We start from the raw sequence: 24,218 nt of genomic DNA, 5'->3' as shown, positions 1-24,218 counted from the left end.
ACCTACTACTGTACAGTACTCCCAGGATGGAGAAATCGTAGTTTTAAAAGCAATGTTATGTACTGCTGGGAGTGGGCTTTACAGGAAAATAATTTCACTGCAGCAACTTTCAACGGAAGGAAAGCCAACATCGACACGCATTCTCTGGGATGGGAAAGGAGTGACTAGTTAAATGTGTGTTTTTGTGGAAAGATCTACAAAGGCTTCATTTCCTCATTGGTTTCCCAACAAAAGGCTTAATATTTCAAAATAGTTTGGGGGTTTTTTTTGAAACATTATTATTGGTCTGTAGAATATAATAAGAACAGAATGTTCAGCAAGGTAACACCATTCCTTCTGCGCCAATATTTGTCATCCCCAGTACTTTCAGCATATAACCACCTCCAGACTCACTCTGAGGAAAAAAAAACCACCACCTTTGATTAGACTTTGAGTGGGACCTTATTTTTCCTATATGCTTTAATGCCTGGCAATATGTAGAGTATTCACATGACAAACTCTGCTTTCTTGGTTTTATAAGTAATAATTTTAAAAACCCTCTGAGAGAATATGTAGAAACATTACAAAATACAGAATGTATAGAAATTAATAGGGCTTGAAGGCTCCTATTCCCACTGACTGAAAGGGGGTCATTCCTGGGTTGCTCCTGCAGATATTTGTTCAGCCAGTTTCAAGTCCTCCAGTAGGCAATATTTCAGATCTCTGTAGGTAGGTTATTCTCAGGCTTTACAAGCTTTAATGTTAGAAAGAATTTCCTGATGTCTAATCTAAGTCTCTCTTGATGTAATCCAGTAGTCCTTGTTCTGTTGGGAGGGATCAGGGAGAAGAGTTTATTTCTCTTATTTTTAGCTACCTTCTACAGATATGTAAAATGTTGTTGACATTTACCCTTCATTTTCTGTATTCACAGTCCATGTTTTCTAAACCTCTAATTTGTTTTTGCTTCCTCCCTTGAAACCCCTCTCTTTTTAGTTTGCATTTGTATTGCTGCTGGATTAACAGCAAAGCAAGTAATTGTTAATTTTTGATATTCCAGTCCCCGTGCTGGACACAGGGCCTCCAGTGCTGATTAGAAGAGAAAAAAATACTTCATAAATCTTTCATTTTGCACCTTCAATATGGTGGGGACCTTTTTCATAACACAATGATGTAAAAGGTCTGTCTTCATCTTGTTATCTGCTACTGAAAGCTTTTTCTGAAAAACAAAAACAAAAACAAAAACAAAAAAACCCCAACCAACCAATCCAAAATCAATCAAACAAATGAACAAAGAAACAAACAAAAACCCCAAAAGCAGTACTGGGGCTGTTCTTCATCTTGTTTAAGATCAGACTAATCTTACTGAGCGTGGATTCCTGCAACTGACTTTACTGAAAAGCGTCTAGTTTTCTAGACTGTTTCTCCAATGCATTAAAATTGTTTTGAGTTATGTCTCCCAGTGTATTTGTGCTTTCTCCCAGTTTGCTGTTGTCTTCTAAGTTAATAGGCATGTTGTAAGTTAATAGAAGTTGTTGAACAGCATGAGTCTGAAACACACCTCTGTGGCATCAGTTAGCTGTGTCCCTCCTGCATCACAGCACATACTGAGATCTATAAGCGAAAGAATTTTTATTTTGCCTGTTCTAGAAGATGGCAATGAATAAAGCACAATACAGGTAGAGCACCACGAACACCAAGGGATATATGAAGCCAAAATGAGCTCTCTGTGTTGGAAAGTACCCAATTCCAGGAGTATGTCAGTAAATTAACTAAGATTTTTTGCAGAGGAAGTTGCTAGTCAGTAGGCTTAATATGATAAAATACAACACTGCAAAGACAGAACAGCTCCTGTCGGTTCTCCTCCCGTCCCTTACTTGCCATCTTTCCAGTGGCTCTAGTTGCTAGTCAGTAGGCTTAATATGATAAAATACAACACTGCAAAGGCAGAACAGCTCCTGTCGGTTCTCTCCTTCTCCCATCCCTTACTTGCCATCTCTCCAGTGGCTCAGTGGTGGATCTTACTGTCCTCTACCATGCTAAGTACTTAGCTACCGAAGGATACTGCCATATCCAAACGTCATGTGCATATTATTCAAACCACGATATCATTGTGTATTTTCTCTCTCGGATTTGAAAACTACAGAAAAAGCGCAAGTTCTTAGATGCAAGCACTAGGTTTCAAAATAGATTTAGGTGTATAACATGCTTACAGTTTTTCCAAAAATACCACTGATACACAGAACAAAAGTCTTCTTAGTGTTTGTCTAGGTCTCAGATATAGAATTTTGTATATTTAATTACTATTATTAGTATGTATTTAATGGATAATAATAATGCATGGATAAATGTATACTGTGTATTAATAACTACCTTCATTCATTTAATATTAGTTTTGGCTAATATCAAGTGAAGTAACAATTTAACATTTTATTTTATCAGATATATAATGATCAAGAACATACAATTATTTTCATTTTAGTTTTATTAGTACAGAATGTTAAAACTTTAGCTTGGCTACTCAATCACCATAAGTATTATGTGGTACTGTGGCAGTTCTGAAGTGCAGCGTATAAATTTTAACTGCCTGTTGTACTGGTAATTTACATGACCTCTTTTAGCGGATTGTCTTTCAGTTGTACAGTACAGTCTTAATGACCTGTCTTTTCAGTTTATGAATTCTGTATTTACTGGGTGTTAGCAGAATGCAGGAGGCAGAATATGTGGCATTTCGACACATGTATTTTGTAACCACATAAAATCCAAAGAATAGGGTCGGATTTAGTTCATTACCATTAGTCAAACCATCACCAGCACTGTCTGGCTCTCTGTGCGGTTACAGCATTAGGATGCAAACAAGCAAATGCCAAAGGTCACCAGCTTTTTTTTGTTGTTGTTGTTTTTGTTGTTGTTTCTTTCTATCTCCTCTCTTTGCCCACAGATGTTACCACAGGGACACCAGCAATATCAACGACGACAACCGTGGAAATCCGGAAGAGCAGTGTTATGACAACTGAGATCACCTCCAAAGTGGAGAAAATCCCCACGACAGCCACTAGCAGCACCACATGCCCTTCCGTTGAGACTGAGGAAGAAAAAGCAAAAAGACTGCTGTACTGTTCACTATGCAAAGTCGCTGTCAACTCTGCCTCGCAGCTGGAGGCGCACAACAGTGGTGAGATGGAGCAGTGCTCGCTTTCTTCCTTTTTTTCCTCCTGTCTCAAGAGCTCTGCAATTATCTTCCCCTGAATAGATTAGATCTCTTGCAGCAGGGGACAAAGAGGTGGCAGAAAACTGGCAATTACATGGAATTCATTAACTATTAAAGAATAAAAATGACAGGCAAAGAGGCTTTCATAAAGGGGGAAGAAAGGAATTTTATTGCGTGCAAGTTACCCATTTTCTTACATTTTAGCTTTTGCAGCTTCCAGACCTCAGTGAGCTAAAAGACAGCTCATGCTTCATTACCTTTGGTGTTCAGAGTTTGCATACTTTTGTTTGTGCCAGCTAGCAAACTGAGTATGAATGCTATTAGTTTTGTTTGAAATCTAACAAATTAAGGCTGAAAGAGGGAGCATCAGTCAGAGTTCAATGATAAGAGTTAGAATTCTTAGCTCCATATTGTGTGTTAATAACTCGTTAAAATTATGTATATTTTTCCTTTGTTTTCATCAAATGATAGCAACTGCTGCATGAGAGTTGAATGGGCAGTTGCTTACCTTCATCTTTCTTAATTTTTAAGCCTAAAAATTGTTAAATTGTTATTAGAGCTAGTAGCATCGACAAGTTCCAGTAGTAGAGAGCCATCATTCACAGTCACTATTTTAAGTACCTTATCGATTGGCTTTGTGGTGAGCAGGGTTAAAATATCTTGGGATTTAATATGGTGGCAATGACCACCTATAACAGTCCTACAGAGAAACTCCTGATTTTGGATGTCAGGGGTTAGCTGCCAGCAGGGTAAACAGAGTTAAGGGAGAGGCAAGGAACCTTAGGCTTGAAACAGAGATGGTGATGATATTACCTGCAGCAGGATGATCAATGGTATTATGATGTCATTAAAAAAAGAAATAACTTTGGGACGTCTATACGATCCACGTAAATTAAAAAGGAAATGATAATTTGTTGGATTCATGAGAAACAAAGCCTAATCACGTAAATTAAAAAGGAAATGATAATTTGATTCATGAGAAGCAAAGCCTAATTGGCTTTGAATGCTGTGTTTGCTGTATGCCAGATCTTCAACTAGTGAAAATTCAAGTTCATAAGGCTGTACCTGTTTAACCCATTTAACTTCATATGAGGGTTAGACTCTAAACATTTTCCTGATCAAGATGGGAGCCAAAACATTATTCTGAATATTTAAACCCAACCCTCCAATATTTTGCTGTCTATGCTGATAAACTGCGTGTGTGCTCACACACGTGCATGCTTGTGAAAGTGTACTTGTGGATGCATACAAAAATTATCAATTAGTGGAACACTAATTCTGTACATAGTAGTAGTCCATTATCATCACAGACTACCTGTGTGGAAGTCAACAGCATAAGAAATTGTTCGGTCTGAATACAGGTAAAGCAACAGGACACTATTGTTGTCTGTCCAGTCGTTATTTTAATAAAAAATGCAAGTGCATTTTTCTCACATGTATGTTTCTCACACATTTTGGTTTCTGTCCAGGCCGTTAAGGATCCATAGGTTGCTGCCAGGAAGTTCTGTCCCTTTTGATTAATTAGTCAATTACAGATTTAAGTGTAAGCTATCTAATGCATACTGTTTATCAATCTATTCAGGAGGACTACAAATCAAAGCAAACTACATCTTTAATAGCTAAATTACTCTTCCTTTGCAACTACAGTTCAGGTCTTATTAGCAGCAGGAGTTAATGAGAAAAGTCACACCCATTTAACTTCACATCAGGATGCCTGATTGTGCCACTACTTACCGGTGTGGCTGCTTTATTCTAGTGCGTTACCTACAGATACGTACTTTAATAATTAAATATCAGATGTGAAATACTGTTACAGTGGTATGAATCTGATACAGAGAAACACAGGCATATTCCAAGGATAGCACGTGGCACCAAGCTGAGGTTCATATGATTTTCTTTTAAAAAGAAAACAAACCAATGAATGCAACCAAATTTGCCAAAGTTGTTTCTGTTTCCCATTTTTAATGTCTCCAGGGACTAAGCACAAAACTATGCTGGAAGCTCGGAATGGAAGTGGAACCATAAAAGCCTTTCCCCGGGCAGGCGTAAAAGGCAAAGGACCTGTGAATAAAGGAAACACAGGCCTTCAGAACAAAACATTTCACTGTGAAATATGTGATGTGCACGTAAACTCTGAGACACAACTGAAACAGGTACTCAGCTAGCTTGCAGAGTGTGAATCCTTGGCTGTTCTTTGTTTTCATGGTGATAAAGTACCAACGTGACCATCAGCATGTGTCAGTCTAACAGTTCACATCCAAGTGGAGCTTACAGATTATGCCCTTTGCACTTGTCTTTCACGCTGTATGTTTTGTTTTGGGTATGATTTTCCCTTGCACATAATATATTTTCTCAAAAGCTCTTGATTATGTATATATCTTAAAGAGTTATAGAAGCTGTAAGCTGCAACATGTTACAACTGTCTTTAGACTACTATAATTGTCATGAGCTAATAAACGGTGCCATTTAGCGTACTGTATGATATTTGCCTTGAAAAAGATGTGGAAGTGGGTGCAGCCAGTATTTTCACAAAACACTGAATAACCTGCTTAGAAATGTGGGATGGGGAGGGTTTGTAATATTTTTTATCAGTGTTGCTCTGTAACTGAAAAGCATGACCTCCGAATGGCAATTGCACTGTTATGTTCAGTCATTCTTCAGATGAACAAAACCTTTGTTCTGAAAAACACTTAGTTTAATTCCATATGTCTTTTGGAATTAAATACGTGTTAAGGAACTTTACAAGAATGAAGATAAATTCGGTAATGGACAATAGCAATACCTGTCTTCTGCTTTCAGGAAAACTAAATGTCCAGTTCTTTGTCTTTTTCTGCGAGAACGCTCTCGAGAATGAAAATCAAAGTGAAAATATAGTTCTGAAAAAGGTCCTTTACAACTAATACAGCAATAAAGTACGTGTAGAAGGATTCTTGTAAAATCTCATAGATATTATGAAGAAGATAATGGATTTCGTGTTTTTTTTTCACTGTCACTTAGTTTGATATGTAACCATCTTGCAGTTGAAGTCTTAAAAGGATGTCTAGGCTTCTTAGGGATTTAAACAATTATGTGACCCTTCTTCTCCCCCTCTTCAAATAGGGGATGCTTTGCTATCTAATAGTCTTCCAAAACTTTCTATCAGCAGTGGAGTGAATTTGATGGGTGCTTTATAGAGACAGGGAGGAATTTTTCAAAGGCTTCTATCTTTGACCTGATTCATGTCCCGTTTAAGTTAACAAAGGTGAGAAAGTCATCGACGACAGTGGAAGCGGAGTTGAACTGAGCACTGTCGGAAATCACAGTCCCAGTATGTGATGCACAAAGGATCATTCAAATTGGAACAGACCCTATTCCCATTTCTTATTGAATTAGTTAAAGTAATGCTGTTGTGGAGAGCAGTAGCCTTCAGTATTGGAGCACCCTTGTGTAAAGCAGAACCTAAAATGATCTATTAAGGAAATATCACTACTCTTCTCTTTTTTTCCCCCCACATGTATTTTAACAGCACATAAGCAGTAGAAGGCACAAAGACAGAGCTGCTGGGAAGCCACCTAAACCTAAATACAGCCCTTACAACAAACTCCAAAAGGGAACACATCCTCTAGGGGTAAGCCAATTACCTTTTTTATTTTACTTTTATTCTCGCTCTGCTGAGTAGGGTTTTTAGAAAATGTAAGTGGAAAAATGTTTAAAATTAGAGGAATAGCGTAAGCAATGGGAGTATACAAGTGTCAGAATGAGCCCATGGGAGCCCAAAAGGGACTTCTTATGTACTTTGATGGGTGTGGACTACAACCCGTGGGTCCTTGTTTTTTGTAGCTACTTTGAATAACCTCAGAAAAGAAGCTTGTTTCAAAGGTCCCCAGAGAGCAACAGACGAAAGAAACACCCAGATGTCAAACAGGATTTTTCTAGGTTTCGCCAAGGACAATAGTGAGAAAGGACTAAATAAAACTCCATAAAACGTAAAACCTTTATTCTGTCCTTATTTAGAAAATTATTCAGATAACAATTGAAACCATTAAAAAAATCCATCTCTCATTTCATTCCATTCAGTTTTAGGACAGTTCTGGTTACATTTTCCACTGCCAGGATAAACTCTCTGAACCACAGTTCTTATTGGCTTCAAAAGCTAGTGAAGTTTTACTTTTTAATAAAAAACCCTGCTGGGATCCTGCCATTGGTTAAGAAACAGCTTATATTACGGGTGGGACAGTGAAATATCTGACATTTATCTCCATCAGATAAACTGCATGATTGTTTTATGTGCCATGGTGTTTTGTAAGGGTTTATAGATGGTTTTGGCAGGGGGACAATGATGTTGATTCATTGTCCTCATAAAGCCCCTTGTTCCTTGACCATCGTCTCTAATGAAGGCAGAATATGGTGCTTTTTTTTTTTTTTCTGGGAAAACCCAGTTCTCCTTAAGCTCAGTTAAAGGCCTCTTCTTGACAACAGAAAGTGTGTCCTTGTTGGGGCAGCCCTCATGAGTGCACAATTCAGCTTTCCGAGATGTTGTAGCGTAATGCGTTGCACCCTTCTGGTAGATCCACTAATAGGGAAATAACCCCCTAGGTTTTTTCAGTAATCTACCAGGAAGACCAAGGTCTCCAATACGTATAAGCTATACTGAAAGGAATATAAAATATGTAATTAGGTAAATAGAATATGGAATCACTAAGGCCTCTCTGACAGGATTGTTATTCCTTTAAATTCATTGTTTCCCAGGGGATGAAAATAACTATTACATTACTGTGGCTGGTGTGCACAGTTCTTTATTTGCCAATTTATGTAATGGTGATTTCTGAGAACTCTAGCCAAGGGTCAAGGCCATTTAGTTGCTGCGTAGACAACTAAAGGCAATGTGTCCTTTTCCAGCTCCCTCACTCCCAATCGCTCACAATATACAAGTCAGGCCAGAGGTGAGCAAACAGGTAGAGGGGATTTAAGAAGGAGAGAATGAGTTAGCAATAAATGAACAGATATCCATAGTAGAATGGAGGCTACACTGAGAAAGGATAAGAGCAGTTCTCCATTTAGTCTTTTTGGTTTTGAATAGAAAAAATACTCAAATTGCTGTCACTTGAGATGCCGAATGGCATAGCAGCAAGCCAAAGATTTGCTAATTTTACTTTGAATGTAAATGTTTTTGATGAGCTGTAGACTTTTCCTTTATTCTCCATTAAATTTTCGAGTCATTTACTGTCCCCTAGTTTACTTCATTGGAAAGGAAACATATAATGGCTACTTTACTCTTAATGTTGACCCATGTGTTAATTAGTACTTGTAGAGAGTTTTGAAATGGTGCAGTGTACTGTATATACTGAACATTACTGGTTTTGCAGCTATCTTGAAATCATAACCATGTTGATAAATTAACTGAAAAGCTATCTAACTTCATGAGAAGTTCCTGATTCCTCCAAGAATGGCAAGATAGTCCCAGACTTTTAATATAAAGTCACAGATCTTTGTTCTACATGGCAAAAAATGTATGAGCACTAACTATTTTTTTAGAAAAAGAACATACTACATTTTCCTGGCTTTTCCAGACTAAAAACTTTCCGATGTCATGTTTTCAATATCATTGGTAATGCTTTTTCTAGTCTACTTTTTCACGCTTCAGAGAAAGAAGCTCTATGAATTCCCACAGTACTATTTCAGAGTTTAAGAAATCTTGTAATGTTGGGACTTACTTGAGTCTTCTATAAGCAACAAATGTCTCATATGCATAAAATACTGCACAAGAGAGACAGAGGTTACCAGGTGTTTGATAGTCCAAACTTTCTGCAATTAAATAGCTCTTATGTGGTAGCTGGAAATTCTAGACCACAATCAGAGCCCTGTTGTTTTGGGCTGGGTTTTTTTTGTACTTTGTACTCAGTACTTTTTATGAGAGAGAGAGAGATGGTTCTTTTATTGTCTGCTCTAAACAAGGCTGAAAAAGCTATTTAGTAAAAAATGTAAGGATGGAGGAAAAAGTCAAACACTCAGCAAGGGAAGAAGACAACTTGGATCAGTGGGTGTAACACTGATTAAGGAAAAGATCAGATCATTGCTTTTCATAGGTACCATGAGGAATTTTGTATATAGCATCCATTCTGTCCTCTGTTAAAAGAATGACAGAATCTGGTCTCCTCTGAATATCTCTCCCAGAACTTTAAAGGACCTTGAGGCCAGCAGGGTTGCCAACAGTATTAAGAAAAGTCAAAATCCTGTATCCATATGGCTGGCAAAGAACCAACAAAATTTTTGGAACACGGTGATGGTGTCATGACGAAACACACTGGTGGTTCATGTCAGACTACTCCTGTTCTTACTTTCTGACTATTCACTAAGCAAGGTACTGTTGAATGGAAAGTATCAGACTGATATAGTGCAAGTTAATTATTTGAAAGTCGCTTTCAATTCAAGGATGTGAAATTGTGGTTGCCTGTGAGTGAGAAGTGTCCATACTTACACCGAGATTTACCACAGCAGGGTATATATGTTCATATTCTGTATATTCAATACCAAATATTTAGGTTTATGTTCTTTGCAAAGGCCCTCAGGTCATTCCAGGACACAGACCCATGGAAAGTCCATCAGAGTCAATGGGAACTTTTATCAGTGGATGAGGTTTCTATTCTTATCTCACAGTTACAAAGCCAGAACAACAAAGGCACTCAAGTTCCTGGCTTCTGATTAGAAACTTGAAATCCCATGGACATCTGTAGAAATCTATATAGACTACTCTAATGTTCATTTGTATGCATACTAAATGTAAATTCTCTTACATAATAATGGACCTTTGTGAGTATTTTATGCCCACCCAGCTGCCCTTTTGTTCCCTCGACAGGGTGGGGGTGTTTGGTCACCCTAAATGAGGAGTTTTTCAAATTCCATTTTGTAGTGCAGAAGATTCATTATTTCCACAGTTTTAAAACAGAAACCTCAATGACAGTAACAAAAATAACATGGTTTGGCACCATACTAAATGATATAGGCAAGAGGTTTTTATGACAACATTTTAAAATATCTGCCACTTTTTCACAGTCCTTGTAAGAGTGAACAGTATCTTAGTAAAAGCCATTTGAAGACACAGCAAGATGTCATAGGGCAGCACCCATAGGATTCATCATCTATTTGAACATATGAAACATTAGGAGATTTTCATAACCGGTGCAAGGTAAACGTTGTTTATTTTGCTTGTTATTAGAGGCAGGAGCTAATAAAGAGGAGCTAGCTGGAGATCTTAAGTAGAACTTGTATCCTAATGATAAAACCAAAAGTACCTTCTTAACCAGACCAGGGAACAGGATGTGTTTTCATTCTGCTCTGGTCTCTATCATAAAGCTGTCCAGATGGAGGCCTTTTAATTGATGGCTAATTCCTCTTTATTTAATTCTTGCAGGGTACACGCAGCTTTACTTTCATGCGGATTGCCCAGCCCCTTTTTAGGTTTGCTTTGATTTCTGATCTCATATTAAATTACAAGTCTCAGTGATAAGGCATGAACATTGAAACTCTTTGTCCCTGGCCAAATCCTGCTCACCCTTGTTCAATGTGTGAGGTCGTATCTCCTGTCGCAAGCCTGCAGCTTGTAGAGTCAGTAGCCACCACAAGTCCTCTCTTACTTGACTTTGCACTGATAATCTTAAGTCAAGCTCCCTGTCGTGTAGCTAATATGAACAAATTATGTCTCTCTGTTTGTTTGTTTTCTCTCTTCCCCACAGGTAAAATTAGTATTTTCAAAGGAACCTTCAAAGCCGATGGCGCCACGAATCTTACCAAATCCGCTAGCAGCTGCAGCGGCAGCTGCTGCTGTGGCTGTGAATTCCCCCTTCAGTCTTCGCACAGCCCCAGCAGCCACCCTTTTCCAGACTTCAGCACTTCCTCCAGCACTCCTACGACCAGCTCCAGGGCCTATACGGACCACCCATACTCCTGTGCTGTTTGCTCCTTACTGAACTCCAAACAGGAATTAATTGTACTGCAATAATTTTTCAAATCAAAGCAAACAAACCAACACAAAAAAAAAAAAAAAGAAAATCAAGAACATTGAACTATGCAGTGTTTATTTATAGTTTAAAGTATATATGAAGAGCCAGGACTTTTGATAGAGAACTGAACAAATTCTAAAAGGGGGAATGGGCAGTATTTTCTCCAGATGAGAACATTCCTCTTGAGTATTGATCGTTTTAGAACTGATCTCCAGCATTGACTTGTAGTGACATATAAAACTTATGAAGCCTTTTGACTGTGCTTTTTGGCACATATTTCCCTGCAATGTCTTTCCTGCTTTATGAAACAACTTACAAATTTGTCTAAAGGGCATTAACTGGTTCCAATGTACATAAAATACTTTATTCTGTAGATTAAAGAAGAAGGAAAAAAAAGAAACACTGTGAATAGTAGTACCCTTACCAATCCTCCTGCCAAATCAGCAGTTACTGGGTATTTATCTGAACAAAAGTAGATACAATAGATGTCTTGTAAAACAGTAGTATTGTGTCTCTATCTATGCCACTAGGTTTCTAACTGAGTTGCAAAAGATAAAATGAAAAAACTATGTCACTTTGGTAAGTAGCCAAAAGCGATGACAATAACGTGGAGCTGTTCCTGGTGAGCAAAAATTGTTTTCCTCACCTGTAGAAGAATGGGCGTGAAGATAATCTATGGTTAGGGCAAAGTGAATGATAAAGACGATTTAGTAGGGAAAAAAAAATAATGCAGATGCTGTACACAGAATAGATCAAACTTTTTTTAACTGAGAACGTATGTGTACAGTGTGTATATTCAAAAGGTGTAATACATACAGGATAGATCAATGTTTAAAGCGTGCCAGTGGACAGCAAAAAAATACAATTTTGTCATGAAACAGGCCTGACACTTTAGTGTTGAGCAGAGGGAAGACACAAATGGGTTATGCATAGTCATAACTAGCAAATGAAAAGCAGGAGAGAAATCCTGGCCTCATTTCAGTCAGTGTAGGGCTCCTCCTGACTGCAACATAGCCAGAATTTCATCCCAAGAATGGCACATATTCTTTTTATATCACACCAGTGGGAGTGTCTGTAGATACAGGTAACATTTTTTGCAATAGGCTCAGTCTTAGAAACAGATTTATTCTCTTGTTTTATTTCCTACTGATGTGATATAAAATGTCTTAAATACCTATAAGATGTAAACAGCAACACATGAGATACATATTACAAGATAACTGCACATCGTGGGTTTGGAACAAATACAACCTTTAGGATCTGAAGGGACCCTTGAATTCTGTAGCTGACCTTTGTGTATGGACAGCTGAAAGCCTTATATATTTACTGTGAGGCTTAAAGGGGTTGACTGTGTCCCTTTAAAGTAAGATTTATCAGGGGTATATATAGATATATTGTATATATGTTAGAGTAAGAAAAATAACTTATAAACAGAAAATCTACTATATAATTATATAACCATTGAGTTTCACATGTGGGTCATTAAGTGGTAAGTAACAAACAGCAGAGAAAAAAATAGACTTCTTGAATCTGATTCTTGCTGCCTGCTTTTTCCCATAGGGAGCTGAAAAGTATCTATTAATATTATGGAGTGCGCTGCTGAGTCACATGCGACCACTCTGATGTGTAGCTAAGTGAAATGCCTTCCATACATTTAGGAAGAATAAAATTTAAAAACATAATTTAAGTTTGGACGGGGAAATTATTTGAAAGATTTTATTAAAAGGTAGTAATGCAAAATATTGACCATGTGGTTGCTATATAATACTGCCTGTGGTTAATATGGACAGTTGGGAGATACAGAGGATGGGAATATACAGCACTTTTGACTTGCAGTTCATCGGTGAGCCTTCCATATACATTGGTATTTGCCATTTTTTAAACCTCTCTGCATTTAGATTTTATAAAAAAAAAAATATAAAAAGAGAGAAAGAAGAGGTTCCATGGATGTCTGTGTCCAAAGAATTCCAAAGAGATGAATTTATTTATCTAGAGCTATTAAAATAAGTTCTATATTATGTATTTGTATTTCATCCAGTTTATTTGCAAACGTTTGTGCCTTGAAATGATATGGGCTTTTGGTTATATTTAATTCACTCCTATGTAGCCATGAAAAAGATGAGATGGTGATTTCAGGGCTGGTTACTAGCTGGATTGCTTTGGCCCGATTTCCAAAACAAGAAGAGTATGAGTAAGTTCCTGAAGCCAAGTTTAGGCACCTAAATAACTAGGGGCTGACATTTAAAAGGGCTCCCTACTCTACAGCTCCCAGTAAAGAGGCAGTGAAGAGGCCAGCCTTCAAAACCTGCGCCTAACACTCAATTTAGAAAATATTTCCTTTTACTTGGGTACATAAATATAGTGTAGTAAGGTTCAGTTCCTCTTTGCAAAATCTTGGCCTTGGTCTTTTAAGCCTGCTTTCAGCCTTCCATCTTTTTGCAGAAGTTGTAGTGCCATGGCCAACTGTGTTCAGATTCCTCCTTGAACAGGGCATCGGTTTTCAAGCTGTGCTCCATGAACCACCATTTATCTCCAGAGCCTTTTGTAATAGCTTGTGTAAGTAAGCACTTGCTAGATGAGCGGAGGAGGACTGGCATTTTGGGGAGGGAGGAGGTCTGGGCAGGCGATCTTTTCCCCATGAAAAACACGCAGATGGGAAAAGGGGAGACCCATTAATATCCTGTAGGCTCTTATGCACGGCCTTCTGGTGCATGGAAACCTACTGTACATCCTGCCATGTTGTTGTGATGCCATCAAAATCGACAGGCTGATCCTTGTCAAAATGTGGCCTGTGGCATGTATGGAGGCACAGTACTAAGGGCAGAGTTAATATAAATTTTGCTGGAAATAAAGAGTGTGTCATTCCAACTACTTACATCAGCTAATTTGCAATGACACCTTCAGTTTTCTTGGACCTCTTTTGTCACAGTGCTCTATGGAACAAGTTTTTGTTCACACAAGTCTCTTTTAAATTTCAGCTGTAAACAACAAACTCAATTCTTTTTATGTCTCTTACTCACTACCTAATAAAGGATAAAGCCTAAATGTTAGAATGTATAGTGGATTTTCTGTGCCTCGCTGTTCCACCCCGTCTTGGTCAGTAACAAGTCAACGTACCCGGGATGTCAGCGCAACAGTTTGATATTGTATATATGTCAAGGAAAATACTGGCACAGCAATCTGATTGGGCAAGGGGAGCTTCCAGTCAAGGGTATGTCCACAGCAGCTGACAAAGGAGCTAGCAAACAGAAGACACTTTACACCTACTTGTCAATACATCCAATATGGAGAACACTATAAAAGAAAAATGTGTCATCATATTTCATATTACAGTAACACTCCAGGGCCAAGAGGAAGCCTAAAGCACAAGGAAACAGATCATTTCATCGAAGACAGAGTCACTCAGTGGAATAACAGTGTGAAATCAGCCTGCAGGGAAATGGCTGGGTATGAACTCGGAAAAAACAAATAGGTTCAGGGATGTTTTCTTAAATTCTATACAAAATGTTAAAGAATGACTATTCTGTTCTGACCCGAAGAGATGGTATTTTTGTGGGCGGGATATATATATTTATATTTATACGCTATCTGCATTTTTCCAACTGTCTCTGGTTTCAAACCTTTGTTCTGAAGGATCATCATTGCTCTGAACCATGAAATCAGTTACCTTCTTGAAAGCTGCTGTAAAAGCTGATGGGAGAGGTCAGTAAGCAAATGGTATAAATACGATGATCTAAAATGAACTGGAAGAAAAAAAATGAACTGGCCGTGTCAAGGAATATTGTATTTGAAAAGTATACATCTTTATTTTAAGATAAATTAAAGTTATATAAAATTAAGAATAGCTAAATAAAGTTAAATATAACTAGAAGAATTACATCTGTCCTTTTAGTACTGGAATGTTACAATTGGCTCTGTACTTTAAAAGATGAAAAGACTTTTTAGATGCTGAATCAATGCAAGGATGCTATGGGTAAATTTAACATCTCACACTCGTTATCTTCCAGTTATACCAGGAGTACCATAGCTGAATGGGCCTGCCCTTAGTCACTTCTCTTCTAATCCCCAAAGATGCAGTAGAGTATTGACCCAATATTCCCTGAAAGCTAAAATCATGCTTTTTAGGAGCCCCTGCTTCTGCCCTCTGCTCCCAGTAAACGCATAGTTTGTAGATTCTCTTCAAAGCATCTTGGGTAATTTCTCTCTTAATACCTCTCTTTTTTTTTTTTTTTCAAAAATAAATGTCATTTTATGAACATAAGACCAACACTGATGAGCAAGACCTGAAAAGCTTTCTTCACCATTACAGCATTATTGTGGCTAAATATGAAGCACAGATACCCAGATCGTCTAAGCACAAATCTCTTTGACAACATGTGAAGTTGGAAACCTAAACCACTTTATAAGAAATGTGTTCTTTTTATTAATATAGGTGCTGGAATTTCCAGTTTTAAAATTGACGTTAGTACAGTTCAGGTTTTAGGACTCTAGGCACGTAAAGCTCACAAGAAAATAACCGTGGGTTTCCTATTTACCTAGATGCATGTGAAAACATGAGCCTATGCTATGTAAAATATTACAGATTAATTTACATCACATCTTCCCCTGTTCTCATTGTTTATTTGTAAGTGGCATTACTTTGGTGCCAGTGAATCATACAGAAGCTTCTGTGCTGGGATTCAGTGTGTGACTGAAAGAAATAGTAATACTGATAAATCCTGTTTTAAACTAGTTGAAATCTCAAACACACAGTTAAGGGTTTAGCCAAAGACAAGAGCTTTATGCCCTCTCACACCTACAGGTTTATTAAAATTCAGGACCATTTAGGAGTAAATGTAACTATCTGGAGGATGGTTATTACATAGCCTGATCTGAAATGTCAGGGGCTGAAAGAGTCTATGCTCCAGACCGAAATTAAGAATACTATGAAAACCATAATGCTCTTAACCCTGGGACTCCTGAAAGCAGTTGCAAAGATCTTTGACTTCAGTAGAGGCGATTTTTTGCCCTAAGTGCCTGAGGCCTTTTGCAGTCGTGCTGTGTATTGCAATTACGTGTCATTCAGCTCTGATTCAGTATTGATATATTGATAAAGAAACTTGGCTGAGCCTGAGACGTGATTAGTGGCTGCCTAGTTCCTGTGATCGGCTTCATGCTGGGATGATGCTTGGGTGGAGAAGTAAGAAGCGTCAAAAAAGTCAATGTAAAGAAACAGGTAGACTAATTTGATCCCTTTTCCTTGTGGAACTTGTGAGGCATTAACAAACTGGGACATTCAGGAGTTCTTGCATAAAAAATAGGGACCTTGAAGGTTATGAGATCTTAACTTTAAAAATAATTTTGATGAGAAAGGTGATGAGAAAGAACCTAGAAGACTTTCTTTGGATTAGCTACTTCAGTGACTTTGTTGCAGTGTCACTAGTAGCAGTGTAGACACTAGTCATACTGTCAGCACATTGACATTTGTGCTGTTCAGAACAGAAGTTGAATATTTGACACCAATAATTAGAAACAAATATAGTTATTAATATTCATTGCATAGGTATTGGACAGTCAGTTACAGGACACAAGAATTTTCCTTGGAAGTCCATGCATTCATGTCTGTTCATACCAGCTAAGATATCACTGCATCTCGTCAATACCTGCGTCTCCAGAAAGGATGTCCATGTTTTATTTTTCATTACTATTTGATTTTTCTTCTATGTTTCTTTATTCATAGTTTTATCTCTCATATGAAGAAACAGAATCCGTAAGTTTAAATATGCATTTAAGATGTTGGTATTCATCAAGCCCCCTGTTGGATCACTTGATCAGAGTCAATAAATTGAATAAGAAATTTAAAGCAGCACTGCCATAGTAATGGTAATATATTATGAATAGAGAGCATATGTATACTACTGTGCTCTTTACCAAATGTAGTCAGAGTTTTATGACACAGACAGCTCTTCCGTCTTTCATAGTTTCCTGAAATGTTCATCTTTGGGGATTCTTCCAAGGTTTAATTAAATGTAAATGTTATTTCTTATGTTCAGTAACAATAGCTATGTATTTCTGAGTGCAAAGGCAATAGAAAAAAAAGGATAGAAACCATAAACCATTTTCTCACTACAAATGCCTGCAGCATTTGTGAACAGCTTCAGCCCTTTCTCTGCTTGCGGCTGGTGGCTGGCATTTGCCATGGGAACAGTTCTCATTGATATGTGTTATCAGGTGGAAATTGCCTGCTCAAAACACAGTCTGCCAAGTGCAGACATTCTTTTGGGGCACAAGTGGGAGATGATAGCATATGGTTAAGGCTATGCCTTTATAGCAGCCTGTTTTAATACCTCTCAAACTGCCCAATGGCAGCACTAATAACTAATAACTTCCCCAAAACAGCACCCCCACAGGTTCCTAATGTGGTCATTCTGTCATATTTATAACATAGAGGACGCCAATTTGAAAAAAAAAATCCTGATTTGAGGACTTTTTACAAGTACTCCAGTTTGGGGGACAATGCACTCCCCAAAAGTGTAATCTTTCTTTCAGACATATTTTCAATGTAGTCTTGTCCATGACATTATTGCCAGTCAAACTGCTGCCTGAATCTGTTTTGTCCATCAGAATAAAACCATGAAGGTAAGTTTTGGTACCCAGAAGGAGCACCCGAGAACAAAAAATAAAAATTTAATGAGCCTCACATTGGGTCACATTTGTTTAACTTCCTGCCATTGCCTAACAGCTTGCTGAAATGTAGGTATCAGTCCAAAAGAAAAGATCTATTTCTTTCTTCTACTGTTTTTATAGTTTTAGAAAGGAGATGGAAACAGCTGTGGCTCTTTATCCAGTGGTTCACACACTGAAACCTCATTGTAGTTGATCGGACAAATGTCTGCACACCTATCACCTCTCTGTATATACAAAGCTCTTATTTCCCTCCATCCCTCTCCTGAATCCCGTGTTTTGTGACTTCCCCAACAGGATGGGACACTGCAAGCACCACTGTAAAGGGAAAAAAAAAAAAACAACCCAGCCACTTATGGGGTGTATAATGATGCATGATGTTTATGATTCTATAATAATATGGTATATGGGCATATGTGTGTATAATATGGGTATGTAATGTAGTACTCCGTTATTCCCTACAATGGTATAATCTAACCAAACATGTGGCTGGAGTTTTGCCCTGAGCCCCTCATTACGGTATTGGCTGCTTTAAATGGTGACCACTGAAACCAATCTTGTTGGTTGTGCTACAGTTAAGCCTTCTCCCTTTCTGTGTAAGATTCTCTGTTCTCCTCTGGGGTATTTTGCCCATTCAGTGAATCCTTGGAAGAAAAGCTAGAGCTATCTTCATCTCCTTTACAAAGCTATGAAAAGCAGGAGGGGAAAAGGAAAAGAAAAAAAAAAAAAAAAGAAACTGGCCTTTCATGTTTTATAGATATCTACATTCCAGCTAACTGTCAGGAACTTCGCAGCTGCGGTAAATACTTTAGAAGCTCTTCAGTTCTGCTCCATGAGACAGGATATGATGGATCTCTATTCCATGCAACAGATGTTTAATCCAGAGCAGTCTGCGAATCATCTACTCTCTGCCACCAACTCACTAAAAACCTTAAATTTCAGTAAAAAAGCCTCAAAACCTACCAGGGCCCACTGAAAGCGCTGGAGAGGAAGAGCACATGTTATGTGATGTGGTGTCAAAGAACTGCCAGGAGGACAGCCAGGTGAGTCTAACAGCTGCTTTACATTAGGGCAAGAGAGGGTAATGGTTCAAGCAATTTAACACAGGGAAGTTCTTTCTGAACCCAAATATGAGAACAAGTTTAATCCCGATGAGTGCACTGCAACAACTGGGACTGGACAAGTTTGTTGGTATCATTGAACAATATATTTCCAGCTATGGACAATCTTCAACATTGCAAAGACCTCAAACCTGAGACCAAGTTATACATCAGGATAAAGAAATATTCTTCCTAGGCCTTACAGATAACCAGCATAAGACCTTCACTTAGTGATACAATGCACATTTAAATTAGTGGGAGTACTGAAGGCTTCACAAAAACTGGCCCCGATCCATTCACACTTCAAAAACACTGTAAAATTAGATGACATTTTTATAAGTTCAAGAGTAAAATTTCATGGTCTGTTAGTTTGTAATAGTAGTTTTGACTGATAAATAGTCAATATAATGTCTCTAAAAAAGGGTGGAGGAGGTGACAGAGACAATTATACTTGGCTATTTAAATCCCTGATACCTGCCTGAGGGCTTTTTAAATGTCAGAGTTATCAACCATGTGGAAAAGGCAGTGGGCTAGAAAATAACAGTGTCTTCTCAAAGGTAAGTTAGGTGAGACAAAATTATCAATATTTTGGTAATTTCTTCATTAGGTAAGGGTAGATTAATTGCTCCAAATTAGATTAAGGTGAGCCATAAGAATGATTAAATTGGTACTATGAGGATTCAGACAACAATTTTGAAAGAAACTAACTGAAGTGAAGGCTGCATGGATTATAGTGTAAAGATGATGATTAAGGTGGGGAGAGAAAGTAGAAAGCTGTTCCTCAAGCAATTTTAGGTTGTATCTGGTTTCACTGGTGATTTTGCACACAGAAAAAAGCATGTGCTCTTGCAATTCTTTGATAACACGCATTAGGAGCTATCATCAATATAGAGAGGAACATGATATTTTCCAGAAAGAACAGAATGACCTTGAGAACTCATATAATAGAAAGGAGCTGTAACTCAACAGGAAAGAAAGGGACAATCATGTATTAAGAATCTTATAACAAGTAGCTCTAAGAACTTAGCAGTTGGAAATAGCTGAAGAAAGGCACAATCCACAGGTATTGGAGACAATGATTTATAAATTTGATAAAGCTGTTAAAAAAAAAAAGGCAAAAATGTTTATTGAGGTATATCCTAAATTATTCCACCACAGAATAAAAACTTTATATTTTGATAACTTCGATGAGTCATGATGAAGAACAATTAAGTCTTTTTAGAAAAAAGTTGAGGGAAAATAGAGAACCTGGCAGATGAGAAAATAATATAATAACACTTATATGCTTAGGATAAGGAGCAGAAGGCTGAGGGAGAGAGAGATTCAATTGCTCCCTACACATCCTGAAATGGAAACACTGGTAACCATCAGGAAGAGAAGAAAGCTATTCGAATTAAGAAAGTGTTCAAGCATAAACACATGAATAAAAGTCTATAAACTCACCAGTGAAAACTGGCTGGAAATTAGAAGATGTTTGTGTTAAAACACAGAAAAGGTGTCAAAAATATTCTAAGCAGGCAAAAACTGAGGGGCTCCTCAGGTGGGCTCTGTCCTGGTTACGAATGGGGCTCTGTGCTGTGTTTGCTGTGGCAGCAGCTAACTGGGCACAACGAGCCAGTCATCAGGTCTCTGCTGTTTTCTCTCTGTGTGCGTACTCGGTGTGTTGCTCCAAAAGATGTCAGTGACTTTACTTCATGACTTGATGAGTCAGGGAGAGAAATACAGGGGTTGGCATTTCATAGGAAAAAGACTTCTAAATCTTGCCCAGGGTCTATTTCACCTACCTATTCACATAATGATAGTCAGTCAGAAAATTAAGTGTTCCAAATCTGAGCGTAGGTAGACATGTCTGATGGTGGCTTTTTGGACGCTGCCTGTCAGCTGGAACAGTCTGTAATATTTGTGCTGAAATAGGATTCAGCATAGTTTTCCTAGACAACCTCATGTCAAAATATATCTATGACAATCAGTTGCTAAGCATAGTTCATGCTTTTAAAAATTCAGACAGGTGAATGAAAATATTTAACAGTACTGAAAACAAAAAAGATGTCTCTAGTTCACTGAATTCATGAAAACATGCAGAGTTCAGCAACCACACTTCAATACAGCTAAACTTCTTCAGTGTTGCTTTTTTTTTATCTTGGGCAAGGACTGACTTGGGACTTTACATCCGAACACCCCAAAAGGAGACAGAGAGCTGTGACAGGGTCCTTGCAACAAAGAGGCTGAAGTCAAAGTGCCTCTCTCATTTCACACTCCTCACTGAGGTTGCTGAACCTTGTGAACTGTGTTCTTCAGTGTATGACTGTGCCAGATTGTTAAACAGCCATTCAGTTAAGCTGTGGAGTTCCTAAAGTTCAGCAGTAAAATACAGGCCCTTTTTTGCAGTTACTGGGCTGGCTATGTGATGTCTGAGTCTTAGCACTTAGCATTCAGTTCAGGCTTTAGGTAATAATTGGGTAAATAGTCACTTGACGTCTGCCTGTCTCTATTTTTTAAAATTTTCTCCTTCTAGAAGACATAGATATACCCCATTCAGGGAGGACTGGATATAAACGTCATGCTTTGGCACACTGCAGCTACATTCATACTCTGCATTTAATGCCATATTTTGCTATCAACCAAAAAGGGAAAAAAAACCCCACCAACAGAAATCAAACAACCTCCTCCCCCAGAAGAAAAACCCAATACCCATGAGTCAAAGCTCAGTGATACATTCAGTATGTTATTAGTTGATTTGGAGTAATCTTCCATATGAAGTGTGTTCCAAAATATTTTACAGAATTAAAAGCTCTGTGTGACTACAGCACAAAAACATAATCCAAAATGTTTTGGCTAAAAAAGGAAGCCTTCTGTTTTCCTTACAACTGAGGCCAAAACAATTTTAATTTCTGGCTTCTTAATTAATGTTAAATACAGTTTAGACTGAGTTTCTCATCAAACAAATATTGCAACATTTGTAGACTTGCAGTTATTTAGTCTATTGTTTTATCTTTAATTTGAGCATCCTGAGTATAAGAGCAGTTAAATTCAGAGTCTTCATAGATCATGCCATCTGTTAATGAAAATCTGTATTTCAAAGCTGTGCAGAGTGTGGTTGATAATTTTGTCATTTTACTATAGCTTGGCCATTTTTTATTTATTTTTGCTGTATTGGTGCCTAAAGACTCTGACTGTGATCATAAAATAAGAATTCAATTTTATGACAAAATAGAGGTCCTAAAAGTTGTTTTCATTACACCCCAGCATAGACTGAGAAGCTTTTGCAATTTTTTTTATGAAAAAAGAAAGAGACTGGCAGTCTGAGATATGAGATTCAAGTTCACCTGTCTGTTCTGATTCTGTCTGGGGAACTGAACTTGTGTTAGGACCCAGTTAAAGCTCCCAGGCACTGAAGCAGTTCTGCCGCCCCTTGCTTTATCAGTTGAACTGATTGATTCCTTCATTACTATCCACAGTAGTGTAGATGTCTACACCTCAACCATTACCTTCCACTAAATGCAGATTTAAGGACTCAATACAGCTGCCCTCTATTAAAAGTCCACTGGAGGGTGAGATGACTTGTGCCCTGGAAGTGCTTATTTTCACTACAGACTAGAAAGGAAGCCTTGGATAATAGACGAGAGGTAGAAAATTGTCTGAAACTGATGGGAAAGTTAGGCAAATGTTAGATGTCAAAAATTAACCTGATCCAAACAAGTGGATCTTTAATTCAGGATGTTGTCCCGATCCAGTATCAGGAAGGTTTCATTAAAAATGATCCCAAGGACGAGATTAAGACGCTAAAGTCGGTCAAATGTCGTACAACCTTTTACTTAATACTTTTAACAAAGAATAAAGCGCGGGGGAAAGGTGAAGGGAAGGCAAAGGGAGGAAAAGAGAAGGGGGTAAAGGAAGGAAATAAGGAAAGAGGGAGAAAGCTCGCTTCTACCACTCTGAGTTCAACAGTTTTTCTGCAGATTCTGTCCGAAGTCTTCAATCATTACACGCTTCATGGAATCTGGGGTCCGTGGGGGGGTGGCACGCAGCAGGGAGGCGAGGAGGAACAAAAGAGGAGACGAAGCGGCGAAAAGGGAAAAAAAGCGGCGCCAAAAGGCGCGTGCTCCCTTTATATAGGGATCTCGCTCATGCGCAGATCGACCGGAAGTGCTGCTCTCCTGCAGGCCTCTTCTTGCTCTTTTCGTGCCCTTGGTCCCTGCGGAGGCACATGAGGTCGTCGCTTCCAAAGCTGTGAAGAAGATGGTCCTCCTAGGAGAGGGCGGCACAGTAGCAATGTCGAGACAAAATCGCATCTGGTATTGGTTCTCCACAGACGTGAAACAGCCAAGGTGCGATCCAGCATGTGAAACAGCATGGTCATGAAACTGAGCCTTCCATATGTAAGGCGAGTGGAGGGGGGGAATAAATCTTTGTTGGTAATTTTAGTTTCAGTCTTAGAAGTGATGAATCCTTTTGCAGTGAAGGTTTTACTGCATCAAGCACTTTAATGTAACCGCTTTTAATTGGAATTTTTTGGTGGGTTGTGGGTTTTTTTAAAGCAAAAATTAACATGTTGGAAGGTCCCAAAGGAACAACTATGCTTTTCAGAGAGCAGCAAGTGGGGGCTGCTCCGCAGGGTAAGGGAAGGTAAGTGCCAAGGGTAGAGGCAAGGTGGCTGAGCAGGGGCCTCACCAACAAGGGACTGGTCCCACAGCAAGGTGAGCAGAGCAGGTCCGGTGACAGTGACTGGGTAAGCTGAGAGTCCAGGACTACCCAGACCACTCTCTAGTGATGAGGCAGGTACTAGGCCAGGGTCAGCAAGGCAGTCAGGACGAGCAAGGTGCAACGCCAGGCACCGGCAGACCTACGGCAAGGCAAGAGCCTGAGTTTAAATGCAGCTGCCAAGCCAAGAGGCAGAGGCCCCAGAGAAGGTGTCTGTCAGCTCCTTCTGCCACCTTAGCTGTTGTCCAGCAGCCTGATCCCAGGTTACATGGCCACGCAGTGTCAGAGCCAGCCTTCAGCCCAGGCAGCTGTACCCCTGCGGTGGGAAAGAGGAGGCTGCAGAGCCTGCGGGTCTGCACAGGGCCCCGGCAATGTTACCACATCCTTCATAAAGAGTAGAAGAGATGATTTTAACTCTAGAAATTGCAGAGTCAAAGAGCAGGAAAGGGAATGGAGGCACTGAGCTTTACGCATGACCACAAAGAAGCACAGAGCAAAGGCAGTTGAGCCCTTCTCCCCTCGACCAGCATTTCAGTGAAACACCAGTATTCACAACATGGGATCATCATGCTAAACTAAAGAAGCTGA

General features: G+C 38.7%; 1 protein-coding gene across 1 annotated transcript in view; it reads left to right on the top strand.

The window, feature by feature from the left end:
- ZNF385D (zinc finger protein 385D) overlaps positions 1 to 11,623 on the top strand; it is a 168,800-nt gene extending 157,177 nt beyond the window's left edge. Inside the window, exons 5-8 of the mRNA XM_009888952.1 lie at positions 2,918 to 3,151; positions 5,162 to 5,340; positions 6,693 to 6,794; positions 10,900 to 11,623. Of these exons, the coding sequence (XP_009887254.1) occupies positions 2,918 to 3,151; positions 5,162 to 5,340; positions 6,693 to 6,794; positions 10,900 to 11,133 (749 nt within the window). The 3' untranslated portion in view covers positions 11,134 to 11,623. The remainder of the gene's footprint in view (positions 1 to 2,917; positions 3,152 to 5,161; positions 5,341 to 6,692; positions 6,795 to 10,899) is intronic.
- Positions 11,624 to 24,218: the final 12,595 nt, after the last annotated feature.

The sequence above is a fragment of the Charadrius vociferus genome, unplaced genomic scaffold (genome assembly GCF_000708025.1).
Source record: "Charadrius vociferus isolate BGI_N301 unplaced genomic scaffold, ASM70802v2 scaffold217, whole genome shotgun sequence".
In the NCBI taxonomy this organism is placed as follows: Eukaryota; Metazoa; Chordata; class Aves; order Charadriiformes; family Charadriidae; genus Charadrius; species Charadrius vociferus.
Note: the sequence above shows the minus strand (reverse complement) of the source record. Positions and strands in the feature narration are given on the sequence as shown.